General features: G+C 42.2%; 2 protein-coding genes across 2 annotated transcripts in view; one reads left to right on the top strand and one right to left on the bottom strand.

Annotated features, from left to right (window-relative positions):
* Nucleotides 1-16,284, top strand: part of LOC133207153 (cytosolic phospholipase A2 beta-like) — a 50,292-nt gene extending 34,008 nt beyond the window's left edge. Inside the window, exons 12-22 of the mRNA XM_061343809.1 lie at nucleotides 538-575; nucleotides 1,465-1,600; nucleotides 2,548-2,684; nucleotides 2,948-3,170; nucleotides 3,786-3,903; nucleotides 4,932-5,069; nucleotides 6,190-6,294; nucleotides 6,871-7,056; nucleotides 10,045-10,211; nucleotides 10,866-11,052; nucleotides 13,603-16,284. Of these exons, the coding sequence (XP_061199793.1) occupies nucleotides 538-575; nucleotides 1,465-1,600; nucleotides 2,548-2,684; nucleotides 2,948-3,170; nucleotides 3,786-3,903; nucleotides 4,932-5,069; nucleotides 6,190-6,294; nucleotides 6,871-7,056; nucleotides 10,045-10,211; nucleotides 10,866-11,052; nucleotides 13,603-13,847 (1,680 nt within the window). The 3' untranslated portion in view covers nucleotides 13,848-16,284. The remainder of the gene's footprint in view (nucleotides 1-537; nucleotides 576-1,464; nucleotides 1,601-2,547; nucleotides 2,685-2,947; nucleotides 3,171-3,785; nucleotides 3,904-4,931; nucleotides 5,070-6,189; nucleotides 6,295-6,870; nucleotides 7,057-10,044; nucleotides 10,212-10,865; nucleotides 11,053-13,602) is intronic.
* Nucleotides 16,285-23,479: 7,195 nt separating this feature from the next.
* SPTBN5 (spectrin beta, non-erythrocytic 5) overlaps nucleotides 23,480-26,758 on the bottom strand; it is a 92,249-nt gene continuing 88,970 nt past the window's right edge. The window contains exons 63-68 of the mRNA XM_061343779.1: nucleotides 26,237-26,308; nucleotides 25,823-25,909; nucleotides 25,308-25,399; nucleotides 25,058-25,143; nucleotides 24,441-24,576; nucleotides 23,480-23,807 (exon numbers count right to left, since the gene is read on the bottom strand). Coding sequence (XP_061199763.1) covers nucleotides 23,633-23,807; nucleotides 24,441-24,576; nucleotides 25,058-25,143; nucleotides 25,308-25,399; nucleotides 25,823-25,909; nucleotides 26,237-26,308 — 648 coding nt within the window. The 3' untranslated portion in view covers nucleotides 23,480-23,632. The remainder of the gene's footprint in view (nucleotides 23,808-24,440; nucleotides 24,577-25,057; nucleotides 25,144-25,307; nucleotides 25,400-25,822; nucleotides 25,910-26,236; nucleotides 26,309-26,758) is intronic.

The raw sequence follows: 26,758 nt of genomic DNA on the forward strand, positions 1-26,758 counted from the left end.
GAATGAGAATTTTGTGTAAATACAAGTTTTCTCTGAAGAAAAAAGGTTAATTATCTAGTGAGATACCAATTTTCTTTCAATAAAATCCATAATTTGGAATTCATCCTGGTTAGTTCAAGATGCTGTCCTTACACAGTTAAAGGTGAATATTCAGTACTCCTAGCAAGGTTTTGGGAAGCCCCAGTGCTCTTTATCAAGCCTTGATGGTTAGCTCAGTCCATATACCTACATTTAAGATGGCTAAAGTTAGGTGAGTTGAATCTTACCCTCGGAGAACAATTCAGATCACAGAATGGTTTAGGTTGGATAGGACCTTAAAGATCACCTAATCCAACACTCTGCTGTTATGTTCTTGTGGGTACAGTCGTAATTGTAACTGATGTTTAGTTGCTTTCCTTCTCTTTCCCAATACAGTTTTCCAAAGAACTCTATGCAGCGTGGTAGTGATGGGGTATTCCAGGTAGCCCTGAAAGTCTGGATTTCAAACTTCTCTTTTTCCCAGTGATTCACATTCCTGCTTTTAATTTTTCTTTACAGAATGTGCCACTGTATTTGTACCTCCAACTAAATGATTGGTAAGAGGACTGGGTTCTTTTTCTCCAAAGGTTTTATTGCTCTTTGAACTATGACTTCTAGAACAGTGTCCTTTACTTAGATACAAAGAATGCACATGACTAGGGGCAAACTATTATGATAATTAAGTCACCATTAAAGAGTCACCACAACAGATCAAAGTTAAATGTCCTTGGGGCAAAAGAGTCACACCAAGATGCAGAAAACCCCCACCAACCTATGAGAATTTCAAACAGTAAGGAACTTAGTCACTGAGTGTCCTTTGCATCAAAGAACCAAAGGCTGAGATTGGAGGCGTCTTCAAAAGAGACACAGAAGCAGGAAGGCAAAGGGAAAAAGGAATTTGAAATGAGCAAAACAGTCAGAGCCCATGCATTACTCAAACCACACAGGTGCTCTTAAGCAAACAGATTTGCAGCTCTGGTGATATCAGTGGAAAGAAGGACAAGTAAGGGAAGATGAAAAGTTGCACTGTAAAATAATGAGACAGACACATATAAACCAAATTTATTCAAATATATTTTTCATTGTACTTTTTCTGTATAAATCTGTGGTACAAATCCCCAGGAAAGACCTTGTTTAGGTTCAAGTCACCCTTTGCTTAGAAATTATGTGAAGCAGAAATAGAAAGGATTCAGCTTACAAAGACATAAAGAAGCCTTTCTTTTTTCATATTTCCTGCCCTTAGCTGGCAGTAAAACTTGCACTGAAGCATTAGAGAATAGAGACTATGTAGAAGCAAAGCAGTTGATTTCTTTGAAACTGGAAGGTGGATTTCTGTCTCTAAATCTGAGTAGTGAATCATGCTTTTTTTCTGATATTTAGCTGACTGCAGTTATTGAAAATAGATCCATCTACATTCTAAACACCATTCCTATGCCTCTGTTTCAGCACAGAAAAACTAGATGTGCGCTTAGGCTATGATTTATGCCGAGAAGAACAAGAATTCTTGCTAAAAAGGAAGAGAGTGGTTGCCAGTGCCCTGAAAGGGGTGCTTCATCTGGAAAGAGATCTACATGGACACGAGGTCTGTGAGTTGGAATCCAAGCTTGGGGTGTGGGTCTGTTCAGTTAGGATTTGCACATCTCCCCACAAAATTCCTAGTAGTTTTTGCATGTTGATGACAACCCCATTGATGTGAATGACAGCAGAACAGGAGTTCTCATTGTGGCATAGTCATATTCATCTAAAATTTCAGCTCAGCTATTCATGCCTCCATTCTTCTCAATAGGTCAAATTCCGAAGGACATAATGTACTACTTTTCAAAGCCAGAGCTTCAACAGTGTGATGCAGTGGGTCAGCAAGATACAAGGTGTTGGTACACTGTGTTAGACACAGCCTAGTCAAACAACACAAACCAAGCAGGAAAACAGGAGTATTTGAAATTCACCTCACATAGATGTTTATGAAATCATTGTAATGTCCCTTCTTTAGACTTACTTTCACAAAAAGTCAAAATTCTTTAGGGTGGAGAAAGAACATTTTATAACAAACTCCAGCTGAAATGTTTTGTTGCCAAGATCCAGGGCAAATTTTTAAGTGAACATGATTTTCTTGCTGGAATAAGTTTTGTTAAATAGATGCTCTCCAGAGAATAATTTTGTCTACTTGATATATTTTTTTTCTGAACTTAAATCCCTTCTTAATTACACTTATTGCCGTTTTTGTTATTTGTAATAAAATCATATCATTATCTCTTAATCATTGCAATTCCAATTATAACGAAGAAGGTGGGGAAGGAAAGGTAAAATTCATTGCATATTCAAAATCATCCAAACTCATCCAAGCTTTGGGGTTAAGGGAACTCAGTGAGTATCTGGAGGTTAATTTAAAGCAGGTACTGGTAAAGGCTGGCAGAATGTGGCATTAATTTCATTGTCCTCTTAAGAAGTCTGAGGAAAAGAGCTGTAATTAGACTTGTCCATGTAGGCAAGTGAGTAACTTTTTGAAGATAATACTTATGTCTTGAACAGGTCCCAGTAATAGCTGTTATGGCAACAGGCGGAGGCCTCAGAGCTATGTCAGCTATGTTTGGCCACCTCATAGCTCTCCAGAAGCTCAATCTGTTGGACTGTGTTACCTACGTCACTGGGGCTTCTGGCTCGACATGGTGTGTATAGCAAATGAGATTTGTATTTGGAATGACTCTTAGACTACATTTCTACACAGTGAGAGAGATGCACCTCTTTCAAAGTCTTACATTGTTAATAGGTGAATGTAATTCCCAGGTAAAGCTGTTACTGTTGACTCTCAATCATAACTTCAGTTTATGCTTGTCAATTCTCTCTTTTGATGAAAGTGGTTGGGTCAATATAGTAATTTTCCAGAACTATGCCTATAAATGGATTATTTTCCCATATTTCTGTTCTTTAGGACCCTAGCAGACCTGTATGAGCATGCTGACTGGTCACAGAAGTCTCTGGAGGGGCCACTTAAGGCAGTAAAAGAACAAGTGACAAAATGCAAGCTCAACCTTATGTCTATAGAACATCTGAAGTATTATCACAAGGAACTTGCTGAAAGAGCAAAAGCAGGGCATGTGTCATCTTTTACAACTCTGTGGTCCCTTGTTCAGGAAATGTTTTTACATGAACGGGTATGTGCATGGTCCTGACACGTTTGGGAAATATCCAGTAATTTTCTTTAGAGCTTTACATTTTGAGGGCATGACATAATGTATGGAACAAATCCAAAGTGAATCCCAGTGTGATTTGTAAACCATGACAAAAGATCCTGTAGCCAGGATTTTCCATAGTAGCTAATGGTTTGAAGGTGCCTCTGTACTAAGGGTACCCAACAGCTAGCAACTGGTAGGAAAACTTGCAGAAAAAACTGAGCAATCCCCCCCTGAAAAATCAGGTCTTTTGAAGTCTGTTTTAGTTGGACACTTAAGAGCTAGAGTAATCTGTCCTCATGTGAATATTAGTCTCAGCCTTAGGAAAGATCTGTGGGATGCAGGCAATCAAGGCACTTTGATGTTAATGAAAAAGTTACTAGGAATCAAAAAAGCAACCAGGAAGGAAAGTGCAGGAACATGAAGGAAGAAGTCTCTTATAAAAATGTGACTCACAGATTCCTCTAGATTGTAAAACATTTACGATCTATGTGTGCCCAGATAGATTGTATTGGGTTTTTTTTTTTTTGCCTTATGCTCTTCCAGAGGTTTACTGTGTTTTTTTTAATCTATCTATTTATCTATCTCTTTAATTAGCCAAGAAAGTACAAACTCACAGACCAGCGCAAAGCATTGGAGCATGGACAAAACCCATTGCCTTTCTATTCAGTCCTCAATGTGAAAGAGGAAAAGTTCAGTACATTCAGATTTAGAGGTAAGTATTCCTAGAGTTTTTTCTGACTCTTAAGTCAGGACAAAAGAGAATTCGGAGGAAGGGGTTGTGTGTGTGTAGAAGAAAAGGGGAATACATCTGTTGCTTGCCCTGACTTGGTATTCATCTTTTAATAAAATGTCTTTTTTGCAAACTGCTGCATGTTGATTACAAAGAGCACATCTGCTGTATGACATCCACAGGCACAAACAGGGCATTTCTGAAGAGCTGGGCTGAAGTTCTAGTTTTGCCACAGACATTGTGAGTGTGAGCAAATCATTTGATCTTTTTCTGCCTCAGATCCACACCTATAAAATGGTTTTGATGGTTCCTTAGTTTACAGAGGTGCTGTGAAACGTGATTTTCACTGCCCTAAATATTAGACTGATGGAAGTATGAGAATGCAGTATGATTGCTGTAATGGGTGTGATATGACATCCATTAAATAGACACAGACAACATTCAACAAAAGATATTAAAATGAGCAGATACGGGAAAGAAAAAGAACAGTGCTTACATTTGGTTTGGTTTGTAGCTACTGTTCTACTGCAATACATGAGCAAGACAGCATGAGTCAGGAAAGTGCACGACCATGCCCACACTGTGATACTTTCTAGTTCAGCGCTGATGTGTCTTCTGACTGCTTTATTGTATCATGTAGGCTGACAGGTTTGGGTTAGTAGAGGTTTAATGCCAGTCATTCCTTGCAGGCTGGATCACGCTTGCATGTTGTACATCTGATGCTCTTTAGAGAGCAAGTGGGATCCCAGAATCTTTATATAGGAATATATATATAAGCTTTTGAAGCTAATGTTAGACTCATTCTGAGGTGAAAAAGTTAGTTCTTTTTGTATGCAAATTATCACTCAGTTTTGCATGAAACTAAACAGTGTAGTTTGCAATACAAAGTTACTGACAGTTCAGAGCTGCTGAGACAAGTAAGGTCTAATGAGCCCATGGATAGCTTCATCCACAGGGGAAGGTTTTGTTTTCTATTACATTAAACATCCTATGTGTCAATTCTTTTGTAGAGTGGACAGAGTTCTCTCCTTACGAGGTGGCCATACCAAAATATGGAGCCTCGATTCCTTCAGAATACTTTGACAGTGAATTCTTCATGGGAAGGCGAGTGAAGAAGCTGCCAGAATCTCGGATCTGCTATCTGGAAGGTGACCTATTAGTGCAGTATATTTAATCAGAACATGGTAGAAAGTGTGGTGCTAGCTAGCCAAAGATCTGTATACAACACTCCTTCCCAGCAAGTCTCCACTAGGTCTTGATTCACAGGTCTTTTTATCCCTTTTGTAATTGCTGCTTGTTGTAAAGTTTATTTCCTTCTGTCCTCCCTTTCAACCTGGGCAGATCTGGGGAAGTTGCAGCATGGTTCCCCTTCCAATTTTCTGAACCAAACAAGAAGGTGGAGCGGGCAAACTGGAAATAATAAGCCTTTCTTCCCTGAGCAGTCACCTACTGTTAATTTCTAGACAATGCATTGCTGAGGTAGAATTGGAAGGAACTGAAAATAAAACATAACTCATGTAGAACATGAACATGTAGAACAACCCACAAAGGTGACAACAATGACAGCTTTGTGGGTTGAGAATGGTGTCACTAATCTTCCCTACACATAAGGATGAAGGAAGTCCTTTTAACCTCCCACAACTGCTTTGACTAGCTGTTCTGCCTGTAAAGGTGAAGAAAAGGAGAAAAGTCAGAGGAATGCATCTGCCCAGGCAGATTTTAAATCCTTGCCAGAATTTTAGCTTTTAAAACCAAAACCAAGGATCCAGTGGAGACAGAAACTGTATTTGTTACACTGTGAAGACTGCTGGAGATTGTATTTGTTCCTCATGTGAGTATTTGGCATGGGTCTTAACGACAAAGGACAGCTCTTTCTTTTCCAAAAGGAGACTTACATATGGAGCCAATTCTATTTTGATCCTGAACCAGTTGAACTCTACAGAAACAAAACATGCCTGAAAGGAAAAAATGGGTCTTAGATCAATTTAAAGAATAAATATGTTTAAGGAGGCCTTTATGCTTATATGTCTTCTCCATACTTTTAATGCCTGCTTTCTTCCACAAGTGCACAATTGAAATTCTAAAACATAATTTGGGTGACTGATACCTCTTATTTTGTTACTCTGTACTATACAGTGGATTGTCTGTCTTAACAGGGTCACTTCACATGAGCCAATAATATGCAGCTTGTATCCAATAATATGGATACTTGTAATAGTATTTAACATGTGGTGGTGCAGTATCTTTGCCATGTGGTTTGACTTGCAGGTCTTTGGACAAACATCTTTACTAGGAATTTGCTGGATGGCTTGTACTGGTCCTCAAATTCAAATGAATTCTGGGAACGATGGGCCAAGGATATGGTAGATATAGGTAAGAAAGAGTTTCAAAATCAGTATTTTGACCAGATAGTTCAAGGGAGGATTAAGAAAGATACGCTATTGCTACTGTTTGTGAGTAACCTCTCACATGTTCTCTCTGAACTGCTGCATGGTGTGTTGCCTCACTGTGGATCTTTCCCCTGTATCAGAAAGTTCACTATGTGATGTTTTAATTTTATTTATTTTATTTTCTTTTTTATTATAGGGGATTTTTTTATACTCAGATGCACACTTCATGCTATTTACAAATACCTTTCATTTAGAATTTGCTCATGATCTACTAAATGAGAAATGCAAATGAGAAGGATGGCTTTTACTTGTAGGCAAAAGTACAAAGCCACTGTGTCATGAAAGAGTAAAAGACAAAACCTGTGCTTTCTTTAAACCAAACCAGATATCTCTTTGTTTAAAAGGGGCTGGTCATGTGCTTATGTTTTCAACCAAACTGCAGGAAATGTATGTGTGTGTGGGGCGACCCACAGGAAGACAGCAGGGGCAGTAGCCAGTGAAGGTGCCTGGCAGAGCCCATTGCTGATGTTTTCTTCTCACAGTCCCTTCTCTATTTCAGAAAAGCATTCCCCTGAGGAAGACATCACTGTCATCGAGCCTCCTTCTTGCTTGTCAGGGAAGCTGTATGAGATGTTTCAGGACATTATGACCAAGCGTCCACTTCTGGGAAAGTCTCATAACTTCCTGAGAGGCTTAGAATTTCATAAGGATTATATCCGTCAGAGAAAGTTTATTGAATGGAAAGGTAACTGCAACAAAGCGTTAGCTGCAGTGTGCAGGTAACATCTCAGATATTTCTTTTATTATACTTTGTGAATCTCACATTTAGAGATATTTTCTCAGGGTCTGGAAATCTGCTGAGGTGGAACTATATTCATGGTGTCTGTTTCTTAAGGGTAACAGGTTAAAATGAACTGTTCCATGGGTCACTCTTTCACCTCCTGAAGATATCTGTAATTTATGTCAAAGCATGCTCTTCTACAGGAAGTTTGTCACTTCTTAGGTACAGTAGTCAAAAGACTCAGAAAGAGTAGAGTCCTTTGAGGTCAAGAAACAAAGGTAACACCGGAAGCATAAAATAGCAGGTTATTATGTGGATCAGATGAAGGAAAGGACAGGTTGCAAACGTGGTTGCCCATATGCGTGCTATTACTGCTGGATGATTTATCCATCCAGACACCTCTCAGACTCTTCAGAAAAAGAAATACGAGGATCCAACAACGAGTTAAAGCCACCTAGGTTTAGACTGCAGGTAGAATGTGTAGATTTCATGTACAAATCCAACAGTAATTTCCTATGGCCTGTGCTCTGCAGGCAGGCAAAGTAAAGAGTCGTGACAGTTTTACCTCAAAATCTGTGGAGCAATCAGTGAAATGATAGCAAGGTGACAGAGCCAAGGCTTTATGCATCAGAAACCTTCCTGCAATCCCAGCATTCCCATTTATCCCATGAGCAGGCAGCAGTGTGGGAGGACCCTCCTAGATTAACATTATCAAGGTGTGTTCTCTGCCTCCTCTGAGTCCTTCTCTTTGGTAACTTGTGTTTTCTCTCCCCCGTTTCATGCAAGTTACAACACTTTTTGCCCCTGGCTGCCACTGCTACATGGTTTGCTGACAACGGCAAGAGATGGTGGAGCTTTTTTGTAGGTGAAGGCAGAGCCTGCAGTGTGCTAAGCTCTTTCAAAATGTTCAGTAAGCAAAAAGTCCATATTCTAAAGAGTCTGCTCTAAGAAAACAAGTGGCAGAAGGAGAAAGCAAGTAGCATAAGAAGGGTGGGTGAGAGAAGGAGCAAGTATCTTAAGAAAGTGGATGGAGGACAAAATTGACAGTCAGTAAATGCATAAAAAAATCACTTTCCTTACTTTTTTTTTGACTAGCAATTTTGTAAAGGCAAATGGGTAGAAGCAGATTTCAAGTGGGATTTGGAGGAAGAGAACATAGAGAAACTGAAGCCTGCTTCAGGTTAGATATTCTACAAAATAAAGTAAAAGAGGTGAAAATCATGAAATCTGGAGTAGGAAAAGGGAAACTGAATGTCTGGAGTAGGAAAACATAGCAGATTTTGTATCATCTTTTGGCTATCTGCATCATGCCAATCTAAAGCCAAGTACGGATCTCTAGGAGCAGGAGGAAATGCCAGCTCAGTGAACAGAAATTACAGTTTAATGTTAGGTGAAGTCTCCAGAATATAGCTGTGTTTTAAAGCTTCCCTGCAGCTCAGGTTATCTGACACATTAAAACAAGACTTTAAATGCCATGTGAAAAGCCTATTTTTCACGGTGAGAAATTTGAGAACTTGTAGCCTGGAATTAGTGTAATGCATTTACAGGAGGGCTCATGCTTTCAAGGGAGTTCCTGAGGCAGGCCTTACTTAAAGTCCCTTTTTGGGTGTGCAATGGAAGAAGAGGCTTTCCCAATGAAAGGTCTACTTCTAATTCATATATCCAGCCATGAGAAAATGCTGCATGGTTCTATCTCTGTGATAACAAAATGGGGGTAACGGGATTTCAACTAAAACTGTTCACCAAGCCAAATAAAAGGGCAAAGTACACTCTGTTTCTGTGAGTGACTGCAAGCAAATGTCTCTCATTAGAGCAGAATCTGTGAATTCCCAGCAACCATGAATGCTAAAATAAGCAAATAATTTTCTGAAGACCTGGCAGTGAGGGAATGGAAAAAAAGATGAGTTATTACTTCAAGCTGCTGTCAAACATTACAGGCCCTGGAACAAGCTAGAGCTATTCTGCATGGTTTAAATCAACATGAATGAGTCCAAGGAGGCAGAGACATTGAAAGAAGTGAAATGTTGGAACTTACCTGCAGTATTTTTGTGATCAACAGTTTCTTAAAACACCTAAGCACAAATGATTTAAGGCTCTGCTCTGTGCTTTGCTCCCTCATTCCATGAACTTGAGGAACACTCTTTAAATGACTGTTTTCGTATTTAAAACCATGGCAAAATGTTTCATATTCCATGGGACTAGAAATGGCACGGGGGAACGATAATGGACTTGCTGTCTACAGGGCAGGCTGGTGGAGTTGTAAGCAGAGGAACAGAAGTTCAGCTATGAGCAGTTTATGAGTATAGATATCAATGTACCAGTTGGTATAATCTCTTTTGTCTCCTTTTGGTGTTAACGTGAGGTTTAATTAACTCAAGCAATATTTTAAGCTGTTGGTAGGGGATGCTGTGAGCATGATGTGGTATGTTTTTGTAGCATGGCTCAGATCATTTATACGAAAGCAGGTTGAAGTCAGATTTCTTACCCTGTGATAGAAGTCTAATCCAGAGAATGCAAAAGCAAAAGAAGAGCAATGCAGACTGTAGTGGTGTACTGCGTTTGTTAGACCTGTTGCTGCACTCTGAAACTGTTTGTGCTGTTTTCATTGTTTTTCCCAGTTCTCAGGGGAAAAAAAATAAAATCGGCCAGATTCTGTATTCTGTGAGAAATGGCTCCCCAGAGCAGCGGTGAGGCCAGCGGAGCCTGTGTCTCAGCTGTGAGCCTGGCTGCCTCAACAGCCTGCCTCTGTGAGTGTGCTGGGGGAGTGTGGTAACAGGCTCAGACGTGCAGTTTGGAGGGAGTGCTCCTGAGGCCACGTTTGTGGGCTCGCCTTATGGAGGGAGGTGAGCCTGGTCTTGAGGGCAACCAAAGGGCTGCCCTTAGCACAGACAGATTTACTGAATCCTCCTTTCCTACCAATGCGCCACTAACTGTATTAAAAATGTTTTTCAGACTCTGTGCTGGACGGTTTCCCTAACAACCTGACACCGCTGCAGAAATATCTTTGCCTGATAGATGTTGGCTATTTCATCAACACCAGTGGTGCAGGGCTTTTCAAGCCAGAGAGAAATGTAGATGTCATTATCTCACTTGATTATGGATTGGGGAATGTGTTCAAGGTGAGAAGAGGAGCATACTTGGTGCCTTGGGTGACATGATTTAGTGTGAGGTGTCCCTGCCCATGGCAGCGAGTTAGAACTAGATGATCTTAAGGTCCTTTCCAGCCCTGACTATCCTATGATTCTATTCTATGATTCCTTGCCATCCTGGTAAAGCTGCTTGTGTGTTATTAACACTTTTAAGAAAGTGGCTCTCTAAATCTTGATCGTATAGTCAAGAGCAGAACAGTCACCAGATCTTGGAGGAGGAAAGAAACTTTCCCCGAGACTAGAACTATAGAAACTGTTAGGCTTTTTCCTCTATAGTGGATTGCAGCATATACTTTCTAGGATCCTCAGAGAATGCAGGAACAATTGGTTGCTGGAGATATGACCTTGATCTCTGTTGGTCTGTCCCCAAGACAAGTTCTAAGCATGGCTTTTGGTCATTCCCTCTAGCTGTAAAAAACTTTAATGGGTGATAAGAAGCATCTTCCAACTTGTGATGAGTGATGGCAGGATGCAATGTTATACTACGGCTACTTTGTACTACACATTCATTAGAGAGCGATTTTAGGGACTGAGTTAAGTTGCCATAGTATTTCTGTGATACCTCAGTAAACCTGATTCTTGTCTTCGTGTTATCTTTAAGGCAATGACATTCTGTTTCCACAGCAATTAGAGATGACATACAAATACTGCAAGGTACAAAAAATCCCATTCCCGAAAGTGGACATAAGTAAAGAAGAAGAGATGAACCCAAAGGAATGTTATGTGTTTTCGGATGCAGAGGACCCCAGAGCACCCATAGTAATCCATTTCCCCCTGGTGAATGATACCTTTAAGGAATTCAAGGAGCCTGGTAAGTTTGGTCAGCAAAACTATCTAGTTGAGTTCAGGCCATTTGTTTTTCCAGAGCATGGATCCCAGTTGTCCTTTGTAGCAGTAATTCTAAGTGAGGGCACTGCCTTCATGTGAGTGAGTCTATTCTGCCTCCTACCCATCATGGCCATACACATCTATTTGCCTGTTCCATTGGGCCACGAAGGAGCATGCCCACCCATCTGTCAGGACAGGCCTAGGTTACTGCATTCAGCTCAAAGTATGTAAGTTTCCACCATGGCAGAGGAGGAGGTGTCAACTCTTCCTCTTAATCTAGCCATGTTAATCTTCCCACCACAACCAGGATTATGTTCCCCATTCACAGAGTGAAACTGTATCTCTCATCTGGTAAACTATGATGCAACAAAGATAGCTGAGTCAGGTCCTTGTCTACACTGATAAGACTCCATGTACTGCTCAAGAAGCAGGTTAGCAAACCACAGCAGGCTCAGTGATTTTGAGTTCGACGCAGGACGGAACAAGGCTTTAAGCCACAATTTATGCGACAAGGCATACTGGAGACGGCAGTACTTGCAATGGTAAGATGTTGGGGAAAAAGGCCAGAATTCTTCCTCAGTAAGAAGAGATTGGGAACGTCTGCCAGCTGCTTCTTCTCTCACTCTCCCCCTGTTTTAAGACCTATCAGTAAGCAAGCAGACTGGGCACTAGTTTCTCCCATGTGCTCATGCAGTTGGGTTGGTTCTGTGTGGAGGTCCAGCAGGCCCTGGGCAGGAGAGTTTTCCTTCTGGTGTTGTCTTTGCATGCAGGCATGAAGCAGCAAAGGCCATATTAGTACAAAAGAGCGTCAGCATAGACTAGGTTTTCCAACAGCTTATGGGATACTCTGCAAAAATCAGAGAGTATCTTCTTACTGCTTTTGCTGTCTGACTTCCTTAACCTGAGACCTTCCTCTGTGCTGGAGCTCTTACAGCAACAAACCTTGAATTATCTCACACACCACCTTCTGAGCTTCTGCTTTACCTCACTTAGCCCACCAGACAGAGCATTAGCTCTCCTTCCAGCTTTACCCCAAATTGTACTGTGGTGTTGGGTGGGACCACAAGAAAATGGATGTTTGTGAGGGAAAATCTGGAGAAGGTTTTAAACAACAGGAAAGGAGGTCAAGTAAAGCTCATTTTGCTTTATGAAGTTCACCAGTGTTTAGAGAGTATGTGCAGTAGGAGATACACCAAAAAAATCACATTTAGAAACTGGATGAACAGAGGAGGTACCCAGAAAAAGGAGCTAGGTTTGTTCAGTAGAGGCTGGAGATGGTCAAAATGGCAATACACAGTGAGATACATCCATTGAGCAGTGACTAGCAGGTAAAAAGGGTGTTTTATATTGTCTCTGAATGAAAGATGGATGAGATTATGTAGAGCAAAGCTGCTGCTGCAGCTTCTCAGCGTCCAGGACCAAGCTGATGAGCTGCAATGCTCACCTGCATGTGCTTGAGCAGCCGCTGATTCATCAGTCAAGCTGACAGCCTGCAACTGATGTGGGTGGTTGGGGAGGGAGGTCCTTGGCAAGCTGCTTGTGTGGATTTCAAGTTTAACAGTGGAGCTTTTCATTTCTAGATGGCTGAGAGACACCTTGTGGAATGCGGGTACTTATTTGTCTTGCTTTTAACTGTTTAAACTCTAGAAAACAGAATCAGCTTGTGAAGTGCCCATTCACATTGCAATTACAGACTGTGATTTTGTGTGCTTGAGGCAGATGCAGCTGTATGGGTGTGGATAGCAGAGACAGTATGTCTCTCAGTGTGGGGAGGCTCAGTGAAGCAAACCTTGGACATTTCTAATACAGCAACTTCTCGTGACAGCCTGTGCCCAGCACGCTCAGGTCACGCTGTCTAGAAACTACTAGGTTAGAATAAAACCTGCTATGTCTCAAGCAAAATTCATGTGTCATCTTCATGCGGTTCTGGTAGACATTATAAGGAATAGCTCAGCAGTCTGTTGCAGCCCTTCTGACAGTTATTCACAATACATCTGTGGTTTGGGTGTATTTGTTTCAGACTGCAAAGAGACAAAGAAAAAATGTAGCTCTAAACATTTTGTAGAGGCATAAATCAGAGTCTGAAGTCCCTGGTGGAGGTAACTGGGGTGTCTTTGTAAGTAAAAAATTGACCTAACAGAGGGTGTGGATATTGGCAATATCCAATGTGTATTCCAGGTGTGTGGATTGTCTGAGAGTGATGGGGTTTGGGAAAGGATCTGGACCCAGGGGCACGCTGCCCAGGAATGACTGTCTGGGAATGACTGTCTGCAGGGGCAGGACAAGGGGGAAGGTAATGATTCCTGCCAGCCCTGCTGAGGGATTTCCAGGTCTGAGCTTTAGCAGGAGGGGCAAGGAAGAGCAGCTGGAAAAGCTGACCAGGAATGGCTCTTCCAGGCTGCGGAGGGGTGCAGTCTTTCCTGGAAGCTGTTTTTTAATATCAGGTTCTGCCAAGTATATCAGTCCCCTCCAATACCATGTGTTTTGTGCTCCAGATTGATCTCACTGTGGTGGCTTTTGTCTTTCTCTGCAGGGGTAAAGCGCTCTCTCTCAGAGATGGAGGAAGGCAAAGTGAATCTGGATAACAACTGCTCACCCTATTACCTCATTAGGCTAATCTACTCCTCTGAAAACTTTGACAAGCTTGTGAACCTGAGCACATACAACATCCTCAATAACAAAGACCTGCTCCTCCAGACAATCCGGAGTGCTGTAGAACGGAGGAGAAACAGCAGGACTTGGAATCTCCCCAGCTACTCTAGAGCTGGATACCGCTAGGCTGGGTTTTTGCACTGTTCCCCACTGAAGGCAACAACAGTCACACTACAACACATCACAGTCGCATTGCAATATGTCATAGTCACATTACAACACATCACAGTGTTCATTATTTGCAAGAAACTGAGGAAACCTGTACATTTCTCATCTTGCCTTGTTCAAGTTCCTGGCTTTCAGAAGGGTTTATTTAAGCTCCTTCCCCCAAGCTTTCAGACCACAAGAGCTTCACACTGTGGTCTTACTTGTTAAGAAATTAGGGTCCTGATTAGCAGAGATATTCCAGGATCTCCCTGATGTTATAGAATATGGTGGTGGTGATAGTGATAGTTCTTAAGAGCCTGTCACCTCAATCCTGAGCCTATTGTTGGTGTCTTTTCAATGCTTGGTTACAAAGCAAGTCCTGGCCATTTGCATTCACTGATGTCCAGATTTTCAGACAGGCTGAGCAACTAGAATTTGCACTGAATTGGTGGGCTCAGCTTTGAAGTCAGGCCAAAGAGTCATATTTATCTGTGAACAATGGCCAAACTGCAACGTGAGCAATTGCATTCTGTCTGGCCGATTACCTTTGCTGATTTAGAAATGATTCCTTTTTTCCATTCCTCTGCAAGAGCTTGGCACAGAAACACTGCTCCAGACTGCCATGAAGGGGGCAGTTACATTTCAAGGAGAGGACATTACCTACAGAGAGTGAGTACGGTGCTTTTGAGCATTGGCTGGAGGAAAAATTCCGCACAAGGCACGAGTGATTATCTGGATTTATATGGGTAGTGCCTTTATGCATTAAAATGTCAAAAGCCTGAAACAAGCTTTTGACACCAGAAATTCAAGGGGAGTAATTACCATAAACTCAAGTACAGTTAATTTAATAAGACATAAGCTAGTGATCCTTATGTATGTCAACTGAATGTAGGATAACATAACTCACAGAGTGCACAGCCATTGTATTTTCACACCCAGAAGATTTTTTCCTTTTGCAGTCTTCTACCCCTAACATCATAGGCAAGGTATTTTTAATAGGTGCTACACTAAAACAGAGCACAAATAAGGAAAAGGAAATTCTTTATCACACCTTTTTGCTGGAGGAAAATGTTTGGAAAAATGACACCTGGTTTTCATTTGCTTTGGAGTGCAATGAGAGACTTTGCATTGAACTAGGAGCCTGGAACATCTTAATAGCCCTCCAGAATCTGAAAGGAAAGGATCCTGAGCAGCATGAAACAGAGCTCCACAGAAGTCAAAGAAGTTTCCAGACTTCCTAGCACTGAAGGATTTGGACCTCTTTCTGGCTTGTTTAATCCAAACACAGCATACTCATTGGGATCTCCAAGGAAAATCTTTTCTTCTCTGTTGGAAATTTACTTCGTATCTAGAATTGGTTTTAATTGAAATCCAAAACTAGACAAAGAAAGAGAAACGGAGCCCTGCCTTTTTGGTATATGTAGGCAGTATTCAAGCTCAGAGGGAGAGCATTTATGAAAGGCTTCATTGACCGAACCCTGCATCTCTTAAATGCTGCTTCTGCTGCAAGCAATGACAATGAGTATGCCCCAGCAAGATTCCTTGTGCAATGCTTATTTACTAAAGAATACTATGTGAAACCTGAGGAGTCTTAACAGCTGGAATGCAACTATACAACTGAATTCAGGACATAAGAACTAATTGGATACTGTCTGCAAGAGAAAAGTAGCCATTTTGAGTTGAAAGATGAGATGGCAGCAGGCAGCTATCTCAGGAGAGACAATCCTACCAGCAGGATCTGTTACCTTCCTGCAGGAGAGCAGTACATTCCGACGCAGTATGCCGTGATGCAGATAGATGCACATACAAGCACATGTGGCTGTGTGCATGCATACACAGGGCGTGCACTATTTTCATGCTCCCCTGGCTGGTCCTACAAAGAAACCTCTTCCTACAATCTGCTTGCACAGAACAAAACCTGATTCCAGCTTGACTGTGGAGAGGCTGCGTGCTCCCATGTCCTGTGTCCTGGTATACCCTGATTCACGCAGGCTTCAGCACTTGGCCTCACAGACAGTCGGTGCTTGACCCCTGCTCACTTTGGCCAGGAGGTGAACAGAAAGGATGGACAAGAAGTGAGTGGTACCGCTGTGCTGCCTGTCTCCATGTCCTCACTGTGATGGGGCGCTTGGGGCGCCAAATCACTGCTTGCATCTTCCAGCATCATGGTATTACACAGAAGGTGCAAAGGGCTGAACAGCTTGTGGAGAGTCCCAGCAATAACAGCTTTTCTGCTGCAGTGGTTAAAGAACTCAGTTCAGTCAGGGACATTGGCATTCTCCACAATAGACTGCTATTTCTTTTGACACTAAACCAGTATCTAGCTAGGAACAAGACCACCAATGGTGTTATGTGATTGCCTTTAATTTATGCATCCATCCATATTGTAGATAGGAACACCATTTTACCTCATCTACCTAATAACTGGGGCATGTCTGGTGCATTCATAATGCTGCTAATGCAAACAGAAATGGCCACTAAAATGTGAAAGAGCCAAAACCCCCGCAGGGTTCTCAGGTAATCCCCACTCAGTGGAGAATAACTTGTCTAAAGGACTGTTACACCCTGTTTAGTGAAGGAGGTAGCTATGGGTAGGGAAGGAGGTGGGAAGGTGGTGTGATCTCCCCTTGCCAGGAAAACTGTCACCCAAGGATGTGCCAATACTTAAAGTAGGGCCAGCAACTGCTCTTCAGTCTTGCAGCCCAGAGGCACAGACAGCCACGTGCCCCTTGATCTCCTTGGAGCCCCATGTGGTAACCCTGTAGCCTTAACCAACAATAGTTTTAAAAATATACTTCTGCATTTCAGACCCTGAAATGATGTGAGGGCAGTATCATTGCCCTTCACAGTGGTTTTTGATTGGCTGTTTTGGTTGTTTTTGTAGCATGACATTGAAGGAGCATGTTGTTGGCCTGATGGTGTGAGGGCAAAGGCTGCTGGGGGACTCTGCAGGGTGGAGGGACCCACATCTGGCACAGTCTTATCCATGCAGGTTGGTGGGAAGATGTGACTGGCACATGCTGTCTCCCAAAGCACACTTGGGCTCTGCGTTAGAACATGCTGACTTGCACAGCATGGAACCCACAGAACTATTGAGCAGAGCTGCAGTGATGTACAGCTGATCAGTGACCTGCGGTCAGGTCAGCTCCTTGGTCTTCTTTCCTTTAAGGTGTGCATGGAGTTTAAGGGAATGGACCACTGAAATGTCTTTGTTCCCCAAAGATTTTGTGTTTGTTCCTGTCCCTGTCTTGCCTGGCCTTGTGCCACATGCTGTTGAATGGCTGTTTGAGTGGAGTGCATGAAAACCAAAGTAGTCACTGCAAGGAGAAAGCTGTCTCTCTGCCTCTCACTGTACAAAAAGTGTATGTGAAAAGGCACATGGCATGCTTAGCAACTCCGCCTTGCTGTTCTGGTGTTATGTTTGCTTAACCACTAGAGATGAATGCATGTGTGTGAAATTCTCATCCAAAATGCACCCCAGATCACTGCTTTCAGATGAACATTTTCTTGGAATCCCCCACAAATACAGAGCTTGCTATCTGCTGCCAAACACAAAGCAAAGAGAAGTTTGTTCGTGTAACTCTTAGCTACTCATTATAGTAATAGCATGTTTGTGTCTTTGAACTATTCAGTAATATAATAATCAAAAATAAAATATTGCAAAGGAGCACCAGCCCCATGAAAGTCTTTATGTACTTGAATATGAGACTACATCTTTGCTGGTTGTATTAGCACTATTTACGCTAGATGCCTGCTGAGCACTTTGTAGGGCATTGACTGGTTTCAAGGATGGGTGGAAAAATCAAAGAGAAGATATTCTGGTTTACAAATACATTGAGAGCTTGGAAATAAGTGTGGAACAAACTCTACCTCCTGCAGTAAAACCCTCTTCAATGGAATGGCAAAAAGGAGGGCAGGATAGCAGCTGTACTGAGCCACAGCCAAGGCACAGCTTTATTCTCCTCTTTGTGATTTCATTTAAATGTATACAGAAGTCTGCCTTTCACTGAACTTTACTGTAATGAATTGAATGGTGAGTTTAAAATACCTAAGTTTGAAAAACAGAAAGTTTTTATTTTTGTGTAAAAGCAGTTAGAAGCAATAAAGGAAAATGCACCAGTTTCCCATCACTTTGCTGTATTCTTTGTGACAGGCAATGGCTCCAGCAAAGATCCAGCAGATGAGATTAGATCCAATGATTAGATCACCTTGTTGGATGTGAGTGACTGATCTGAGTCAGCCTGAACACAAACCTAAACTCTGGATGTTGCATGTACCGTTAAAGTATTTACACACACTTGGTGTTTTGCACTTCTCTCCCACTGGAAAATGCAGATAAGACTGCGAACAAAGAGTTATTCTTGTCTGAGTAGAGGCCAAGGCTGAAGTCCTTGTCCAAGCAGTTAAGGACATGAAACGTTAGGCTCCACTTGTCAGGGAAGAGCCCCCAATCACCACACTGTCCTGGTGAAATGCCCTTCCTCCCCAGCTTCATGCTAGCTAACTTTTCTTTGGCTCAGAGGTAAGTAGGAAAAAAAGGGTATTCTTCCTCATGTTTGCAGCACACCTTAACAAATTGTGCCTAAGATCCAAATGCTTGCATCAGTAGATAGGTGCATAAGCACAAATAGGTTTAACCAGCTCTCACCCCATGGGTTCATCTGATCACTCCTTCATTAGCCTTGGGAGCCTGGGCTATGTCTGGCATGCCAGGACTTGAATCTGTGTCTTAGGTGAACAGTCTCACTGTCATGTCACTTTGAGGTGCTTCAGGAGGCTCTCTATGTCCCTTTTGGCTCAGCTCTGCTTCATCCCAGCTGGTGAAAAAAGCCATTCCAGCATCAGAGCCGAAACTTGCTCTCTGCAAGCCCATTGCAGGGGGATGGACCACCAGATGTGAGAGTGTTTAGTCTTGGCACAAAAACACATTCTCAGCTTTAACTGCATGCCTGCTGCTTGCCTATGTTATTATACCTCTCAGGTAGAAGGATTTAGAGTACATGAAGACAAGAATCCCATCTGAATGCTTTTGCCTATCCAGGCTAAGGCACACTAAAATACAAAGCCAGCAGCAGCCGTGTGCTCAATGCTTTTCTTCCAGGGCTGGATTTCTTCCTGGCAGTCACACCTCTGCTCGAGGGGTAAAGCCACATTTCCAGCCCCACACTAATTACCAGGTTCCCCCCTCTTGAAGAAAAAGGAGGCTTTCCACAGCCGCTAAAGGTTGCCAGGTATAGCATGCTGCTAATGCACCGTTCACAGGAGCACTGAAGAGAAAAATGACCTAGGGCAGCCCTGGTATGCAGACCACTTGGTTTTGTGGTGGCAAAAGGGAAGGAAAGAAAGACTAACATACATTTCAGGTCAAAACCCTCCACCTCCCAAAACAACCAAACCTGTCTAACCTGCAGGGTACAAAGAATCCTGCTAAATCGGCCCTATCAGCATTTTCAGGTGGTTTGGGTGCTGAGCTGTGCTGTGATTGATGCTAGTGACGTGCCCCAGGACTGACCCATGTCTGGTGGGGTCCTCCAGGCACTTGGCCGGGCTGGGCCTGGGCAGGACTTAGGGCACTGGGTGGTAAGCAGAGCTGGCTGCCGTGCTTGTAGAGCTTGCTTTAGGAAGTAGGAAAGCTTAAGGCTCATAAAAGTGCTCTGGAGAAAAAATAATACTTATAAACATGGAATTATATTAGACACATAGGGTTTTCTTTTGGGTTATGGGAAGGAGGGACTTGCTTGCTTGGCATCTCTCTGAGTTTCTTCATTTCACTTGCTCAGAGTACTTGGAAGAACAAAATCTGTATCTCCTGGCTTTCACCCTCCCAGAACAACAGCTACCAAAGATTCGCTTTTCTGTAGGAACCTGGGACTGGAGCGATGATGTATACCTAACCTGGATTTCCCTGTTGGAAACTTCTAAAAGACATTTAACCCATTGCACCTCTATGACTCCCTGTATTTAAGCACGCAATGTTTTTCCTAAAGCCTTAGAACAATTTACTGTTCTATGTCAGAGGAGAGAGGAAGAGTCCTCCCTCCCAGAAACAGCATAGAGCTTCATGCTATAGTCCTGCTGTGGAACAGTTTAGGTATGTAACCAGGACTCTTAATGCTAATGCCAATATAGTCTATTCAGGTAGTAAGATACCTTGGCAAGGATTTTAGCTATCTATTTGCTTCAAGCATTCACAACTGATTAATTGATAGAGTACTATGAGTAGCATAAAACCATAACTGTATGTAATGACAAATTGCCAGTGTGAAAAATCCAGGCAGAACCTCAAAAGACCCACGGGCATATGGAAGCAGCAGTTGCAATAATAGTAATGACATTGTTAACAGAAAATATAAACCACATTTCTGGGATATAAACCAGTTCCTGAAGGTAAAAAGAGTTATTTGCAGGAGGGAGGAGGAAAGAATTTAGTATCCAAACACAGAGCACAACCAGGTTAAGACTGGAAAGCCAAACTGAGCTCTGCCTGAGATACAACTACATTGACATGGGTTCAGTTTGCTCCTAGCTGATTCCTGACAGCCAGCAGTGGGAGGAGACAAACAGATACACAGTCAAACTAAGCCTGGGAAGTTTATCTTTGAGTGCACTGGCCCCTTCTTACTGTTGGGTTTTGAGGGAGGTTCTACTGTTGCTGTAGAGCACAGTGTATACCTTCTCCCAGCCCTATTAGTGCTTTTGCTGGGAAAGGTCCTCTGGGGTAAACAATGTTGAAATGCCTCCCATGCACCCCAGCTACAGAGCCACACTTTTCAGCAGTCAGTGGTTATTAGAGTCTTATTGAGCAATGGTAGCTTATACCTTGAGGGAAGCAAGAGCTTGAGCCGCCTAAGCTGCCTTCTCAGAGCACTGCACAGTGCCAGGACTAAGCGTGCTGGCAGGGACACAGGACCTGAAATGTAGGTGTATGGAGATGAGAAGCAAAAGCTGTATGGAGGTGAATAGAGTCCTCATTTGGGATCACATGGCACAAGAAGCTTCTGCTTTGGGAAGCCTGATGTGGTAAAAGCACAAGGACTGGACAATCCAGCTGGTAAGGTCAGCAGGCAACTGCATCTCTTCTGTTAGGAGAAACCTACACTACAATCTAAAATGCTCTAAGGCCTTGCCCCTCTAATGACTGATGAGCCCCAGCTTACTTTTGGGTGTGGATACCTGGAAAGCCAAACCCTACTCATTCTTCAATTAACATTTGCAATAATGCAGTAAATGCCTACATATAATGACAGGCTTCTATCTCATCAGGTACTTTTTTCAAGCCCTCTCCTCCCATTCCTCTGGCAAGTGGAATTTATTTATTTGCTCATTATTGTGGTAGATGCAACCCTTTGAAACAACTGCAGAAACTACCTTGAAAATTGCGTATTTAGAGCTTAGCAAAAAAGATCTTGCAAATGTGCCTATTTCTTAGTAAAGTCATCCTTTGTAACCACCAAAATCACAGCCCACCCAGATCTGATGATGATTTCCATTATTGCTTTTCTTGCCAATTATGATTTACAGTGGAAAAGCCGAAAGTGCATTGATATATTTGCAGGTGCAGAAAGACAGATTTGCACTCAGTAATTTAACCCCCTGGCATTTTGCATTTTCAGTGTGAATCACTTTTGAAAGGTTTAATGTCTTCCCTGCAACAATCTGACAAACCCTGGGAAATTCATTGTGTTAGGAAATAGTCGTTCTCTTGTTTGCCTTCTTCCTAGGAGTGATGCTCAGTTGGCTGCCAAGGCACTTTTATTGGACCATGGAGTGAGGTTACTGCTTACATTCAGTCACTGTGTCTTTGCAGAGTGCCATTCAGAGCACTACAAACAAATCTGTTACACTGAAGCCACCCTAACGATGTGCAGCTGATTTAATGGGTCCTTTACATCAGCACCTCAAGTCAAAAACAGAGCATGAAAATAACCACGAGACAAAGCATTAAGTGCAACCGTCTTTCATCTGTGGAGACTGGGAATCAGGTTGCAGCTATTCTTAGTCTGATCTCATCTAGGACCATAGTAATGCAGTTTGGCATCACTGACGATCCCTGGGAGTGAGGTACAGACTCATGACAACATCTATTTCCTCTCATTTGTCAACATCAAGCTCAAAGAATTTCAAGACTGAAGTCCTTCACAGGCCTGCAGCCCTGACCACCTGCATTGTTACAGTTCAATATCTGAAAACAGTGACAGCTCTTTTCTGCATTACTTCCATTGTGATGAGTTGATCATTTCTCTGTTTATACTTTGGACTTGCCCTCTAGTTCCCAATGCAACAAAGTGTTGTGAAAGGAATGAGACCATTTTATCCAGAAAAATCCGTGCAGGCCATGTTTCTATTTCACAGTAAAGGCCTTTTAAGAGACATATATCTATATGTTATACATATAAAAGTTATATCTCTAACTTTAACTGGGCTCAGTGCCTAGTGTAGGGCCTCATATTTACACTCTTGGTCCTCAGTCTTAGCTGCTGAAAAGAAAAACTATACAGCATCGCTGGTTGGATGACAACATGGGTGAAACATGGGTGTCTCCTCACACAAGTACATGCATGTGCAGGCATGTGTATGGGTGTGCACATGTATGTCCATCAAAAAGGTCCTGTCTACTTTCTGTAGGAAAAGATTCAGTTCAGCATACCTATCCAGTTAATTTAGCAATGCCATAGTGTTATTGCCCAAGTTTTCATTCTGATTTGTTCCAGTTCCTTATCTCTGCTTTGACTGCTAGAAGCTGTGCTGAGGTAGCCTGGAGGCTAACAGCCTAGCCAACAGGAAAATGAAAGGGGACCCTCACAGTACAAAGTTGTGGAGTGGTCTTCATTACTTCAATTTAGGTTTCTTATTTGACATATGAAAAGGAATCAAAGCCTATTAGTGACAGGAGACTGTCAGTGTGACAGAAGCACCAGGCAGCTGGAGAGACCTTTTGTCCTGGACCCTTTGTTCCTCATCCATAGCCCAGACTTGTGATGTTGCAGGAACTGCTGAAGTTCATTTAACTATTCTTTGCTCTTCAACCATGTAAATATCAATGATGTAGAAGTTCACTAGGGGGTGAAATGAGTGGGTATGTGGTCATGTGGAGAAAAACATGTAATAGACTGGTCTGGAGAGCAGACTTCCTTGTTATCCTGCTTTACCTCTCCTTTTACACTGAAAGGCTGATTGTTCATACATCGTTTTAGTTTCAGATTCCATGAAAAATAAGTAACGCCACAGGGCTTTTCTTTCCTGGTAACCTCATCCAGAAAGAATTGGCAAATAGGGAATTGTTGCTTAATGTAAAACTGAAAAACTGTGGAGAGCATGAAACACTTCAGGAATTATATAATGAATGTTCCCTTTGAGACTTCTGCTTCTGCCCAGACCATCCAACCCTCTTAAATCTTATCTATTGATATCTGCAAAGGTGGCTGCTGTTCACTCACACCTTGCATCTCGTGCTCTGCTCAGTACTCCCCATTTCAGTCGTGCAGAGTCAATTCACTTGAGTTGACTGGCTTAAAGGCCCCTCTACTCTTCCATTGGGTAACTTAGAGTCGGTATCACTTGGGTGATAAGAAAAATTAGTCATTGTACACACAAAAGGATACCGGATGCAGTCCTGTTTAATTACATTTAGTGGCTTTACTAGATTTAATAGATAATTAAAATAAGTTCCAAGAGTAGTGATTAACTTAAGACATACCAGTACATTTCCAGAGGGCTGGGTTAAGGTATAATGGTGAAGGGTCTGGCATTCACTGAGGCAAATGTTATTTTTCTCTTCCTGCTTCTAGTACAGATGGAAGCAGTCTTGTTTTATCACCACTTTGTTCTAGGCTTAGGGTGGTGATAGAGGCTCGTGTCACTCCAGTCCCATCTTCCTTAAAATCTCTGGAAAAGGCTGTAGACTCTCTCTCTGGTTTGATTTTGAAGGAAGGTGTTCTCCTGTCAACAATATGCATCATCAGAAAATCAGGTACAATCCAGAGGAGTTCAAGTTGCTCTGTACATGTAAGAACTTGTTAGACATCTAGCTCAGCAGCAAACATCGACCAAGCAGAGGGACTAGGATTTCACATCACAGGGTGTAAGATTTTTACAGACCCCAAATGCAACAGAGATTGATTTACGCTACAGGCCAGCTTTCTGAATTTGGCTGTGGCTTCATGTGGCTGTTTTCTGTGCCTGTGTTTGGATTCTCAAAAAGCAGCCTTTGAGGGAAGCATTCTAACAGTACAGCTTTAGACAATTGGTTGGCTCCTTTTACTAGAGACTGGGTTTTTTTCAGACCCTGCTGGAGGGACTGGTCAAAGTAAAATCCAAAGCACCTATTGTAGACTCCTGCTCCGATTCCATCGTCTGTTGGAATGTCTCTCTCTGTTGAGCATTGAGGTAACCGATGCTTTCTTTGAACTCACTCCAGCACTTCACTGTCTTTCTTGGTCACGCTATTTCTGTGACATTGATGACAGAGGAGCAGAACTTTTTGCCCTCAGGACAATCTCCCTTTACAGGTAACTGCCATATGAGCATAAACAGCACTGACATCTATTCAGTCTAGAGGTATATAATACCTACCTCAGGAGTGAGCTTTTGCTGTTTAGTCTTTCAGCAGAGTCTCTGTCTGGAAGGTCCCACAGTCTTGTCTGGGAGGTCTCTGTGTTTGGAGCAAAAGGCTGCACCATCGCTGTGGAATGTGGTTTGCTATTGTGTCCTGCAGAGTCAAAGAACACAAGTAAAAACCTTCTGAAGTAGTGTTAGAGGCAGATTTTGCCACTTCTGGATCCGTAACAGTTTTCTCTGAACATCATTGCTATCACTGTGCTCTGGTTTCCTTTCCAGTAAGCTACTGCCTAGTGAAGTGTCCAGAAAGAGATCTAGATTCAGACGAAAAACTGCTGATCAAGATCCAAAGCAACTCCTTAATGAAAAGACGAATACTCGAGCAAGTATTGCTCAAGCCCTTGGACAAGGCTATTTCCTGGGGATAACCTGATGCCAGCAGTACAACTGAAAGGCTGCTCTGCAAGTCACCCTGGCAGGTCATTACATTGTAAGGTAGCTGGTTACTTGTGTGCTGCTGTCTAGCAGAGGCAAAGGACATGTCCCAGACTATGGCCACCTCATTCTCTTCTCTTTCTCTTACCATCACTTGCTAAAACCACAGTTCATTCTGGAAGGAAGTGAGAATGTACCTATATTATTCTGTAGTGATTGCAGCCAGTCCTCCATCAGTGTCCGAGAAGGTGCTGCGAAGAAATACTCTGCCCCATCTCTCAGCCTGTAAATAATGATAGGAGAAGGCGAATTCTAGTTAGTCTTGCCTTGTACTTTCTGTCCTTGTGTAAAACATTTCAGCTATGCCTCCTAACAACATAGTCTTCAGTGGCTGTAGGCTGATACAACCATACAGGTATCTGTGTAGGTTCTTATTAGTGCACTTACCGCAACATGAAGGTGTTCTCTTTCCTGATGTAATTTACCAGCCTCTCACATTTGGCACCAGGAATGCTGAGGGACAGGACTGTGGGTACGTTCTGAAGGAGGATAAAATTAAACCAAAATGTTTTCTGCAACTTTCCTGCCAGGATTCAAATTCCTACTAACCTGCAGGCTGACTACACACACATACTGTCTTCTTCTGCCTCTAACTTTATAACTAAGATCACAGAACAGGAAGAACCACAGAGGAACACTGCACTACTGCATTGTATCTTGAAGGCAATTCCTGAGTAAGATACTTCTTTCAAGGAATATGCTTGAAAATTTTGGACAGCTTATTATTCTGTCTTATAGCTGGTAGCAGTTGAACAACTGCTGGATTTTCACTCAGCTGACATTTGAAAAAGAACTGATTACCCCAGACCCAAACCAAAGTGAATGTACCTCTATTTTCTTTTAAATACATTTTTACATAGATAAATACAGAGATTACTAGAAAGATTCAAACCCCAAATTACCTTGGATGCTTCTTTTTCGTCATTATAGAAATCAAGCTTTAGTCCATCAAGTTTTACGTAGAAAGATTTCCAAGACCTTGAACTTGGCTACAAGAATAGAAATGGTAATAAAATCCAATTATTAGCTATATATTTTATTGGAGTAGTGAAATCTTTCATGCACAACTTCCACAGGAAGCCAGGAGCTGCCCATATTATGAACATAGAAACTCTCTTCATCATGATTATGTCCTAGGACAATAGAGCCTGCTGTAGTTTCTGGCATGGATAATTCAAGAAGGGTTTCTCTGTGAGACAGGACTGAACAAATGACATAACCCAGTGCAAGCGAGATCTATACCATGTTGTGATTTGCAACATCATTGAGAGGAGGTGGGTGAGATGAAAACCCAGAGTGATGGCTTTTGTTTCTACCTGTTGTCTTCCTGGAAGGAGCTGGTCTCTCTTTTCTAGGTATCCCTCCATGTGCTGGAGATTTGCAGAAACCTGGGACATGCAAGAACAGTGCTGTTTAACTTTAAAATGGCCCTTAAATGTATGTTGCAATCTCTGAAGTCGTTCTAGATAAATTCCACACATAGAAACTGATCACTACTGCCTCTAGCCCTTACACTCACAGCTCAGCTAGAAATCATCTCTAGGCTGCAGTCACATCTCTGATATGCTACCTAAATGAAGAGAATTCATATCCTCCTAGAACAATTTGCTCATTGAATTTGCTCTATCATAGTGTATTAATAAATAATATTTTTAGTGTTAGTAAATACATTTTACAATTTAAATTGCTAAGGTTATTCATACCACCCCTGTAACAATACTGAATTACACCAGTGTACAGAGTTGTACTGGTACCCTTGGGTATGTGAGGAATACATTACTCTCAAAGTGCAAGCAGGGAAGGGAAAAATGTTACCTGTCCATGAGTAAACAGTTAGT

This window comes from Neopsephotus bourkii, unplaced genomic scaffold (assembly GCF_033783945.1).
Source record: "Neopsephotus bourkii isolate Nb327-2 ecotype Australia unplaced genomic scaffold, CSIRO-AGI_Nbou_v1 NB_1825, whole genome shotgun sequence".
NCBI lineage: Eukaryota > Metazoa > Chordata > Aves > Psittaciformes > Psittacidae > Neopsephotus > Neopsephotus bourkii.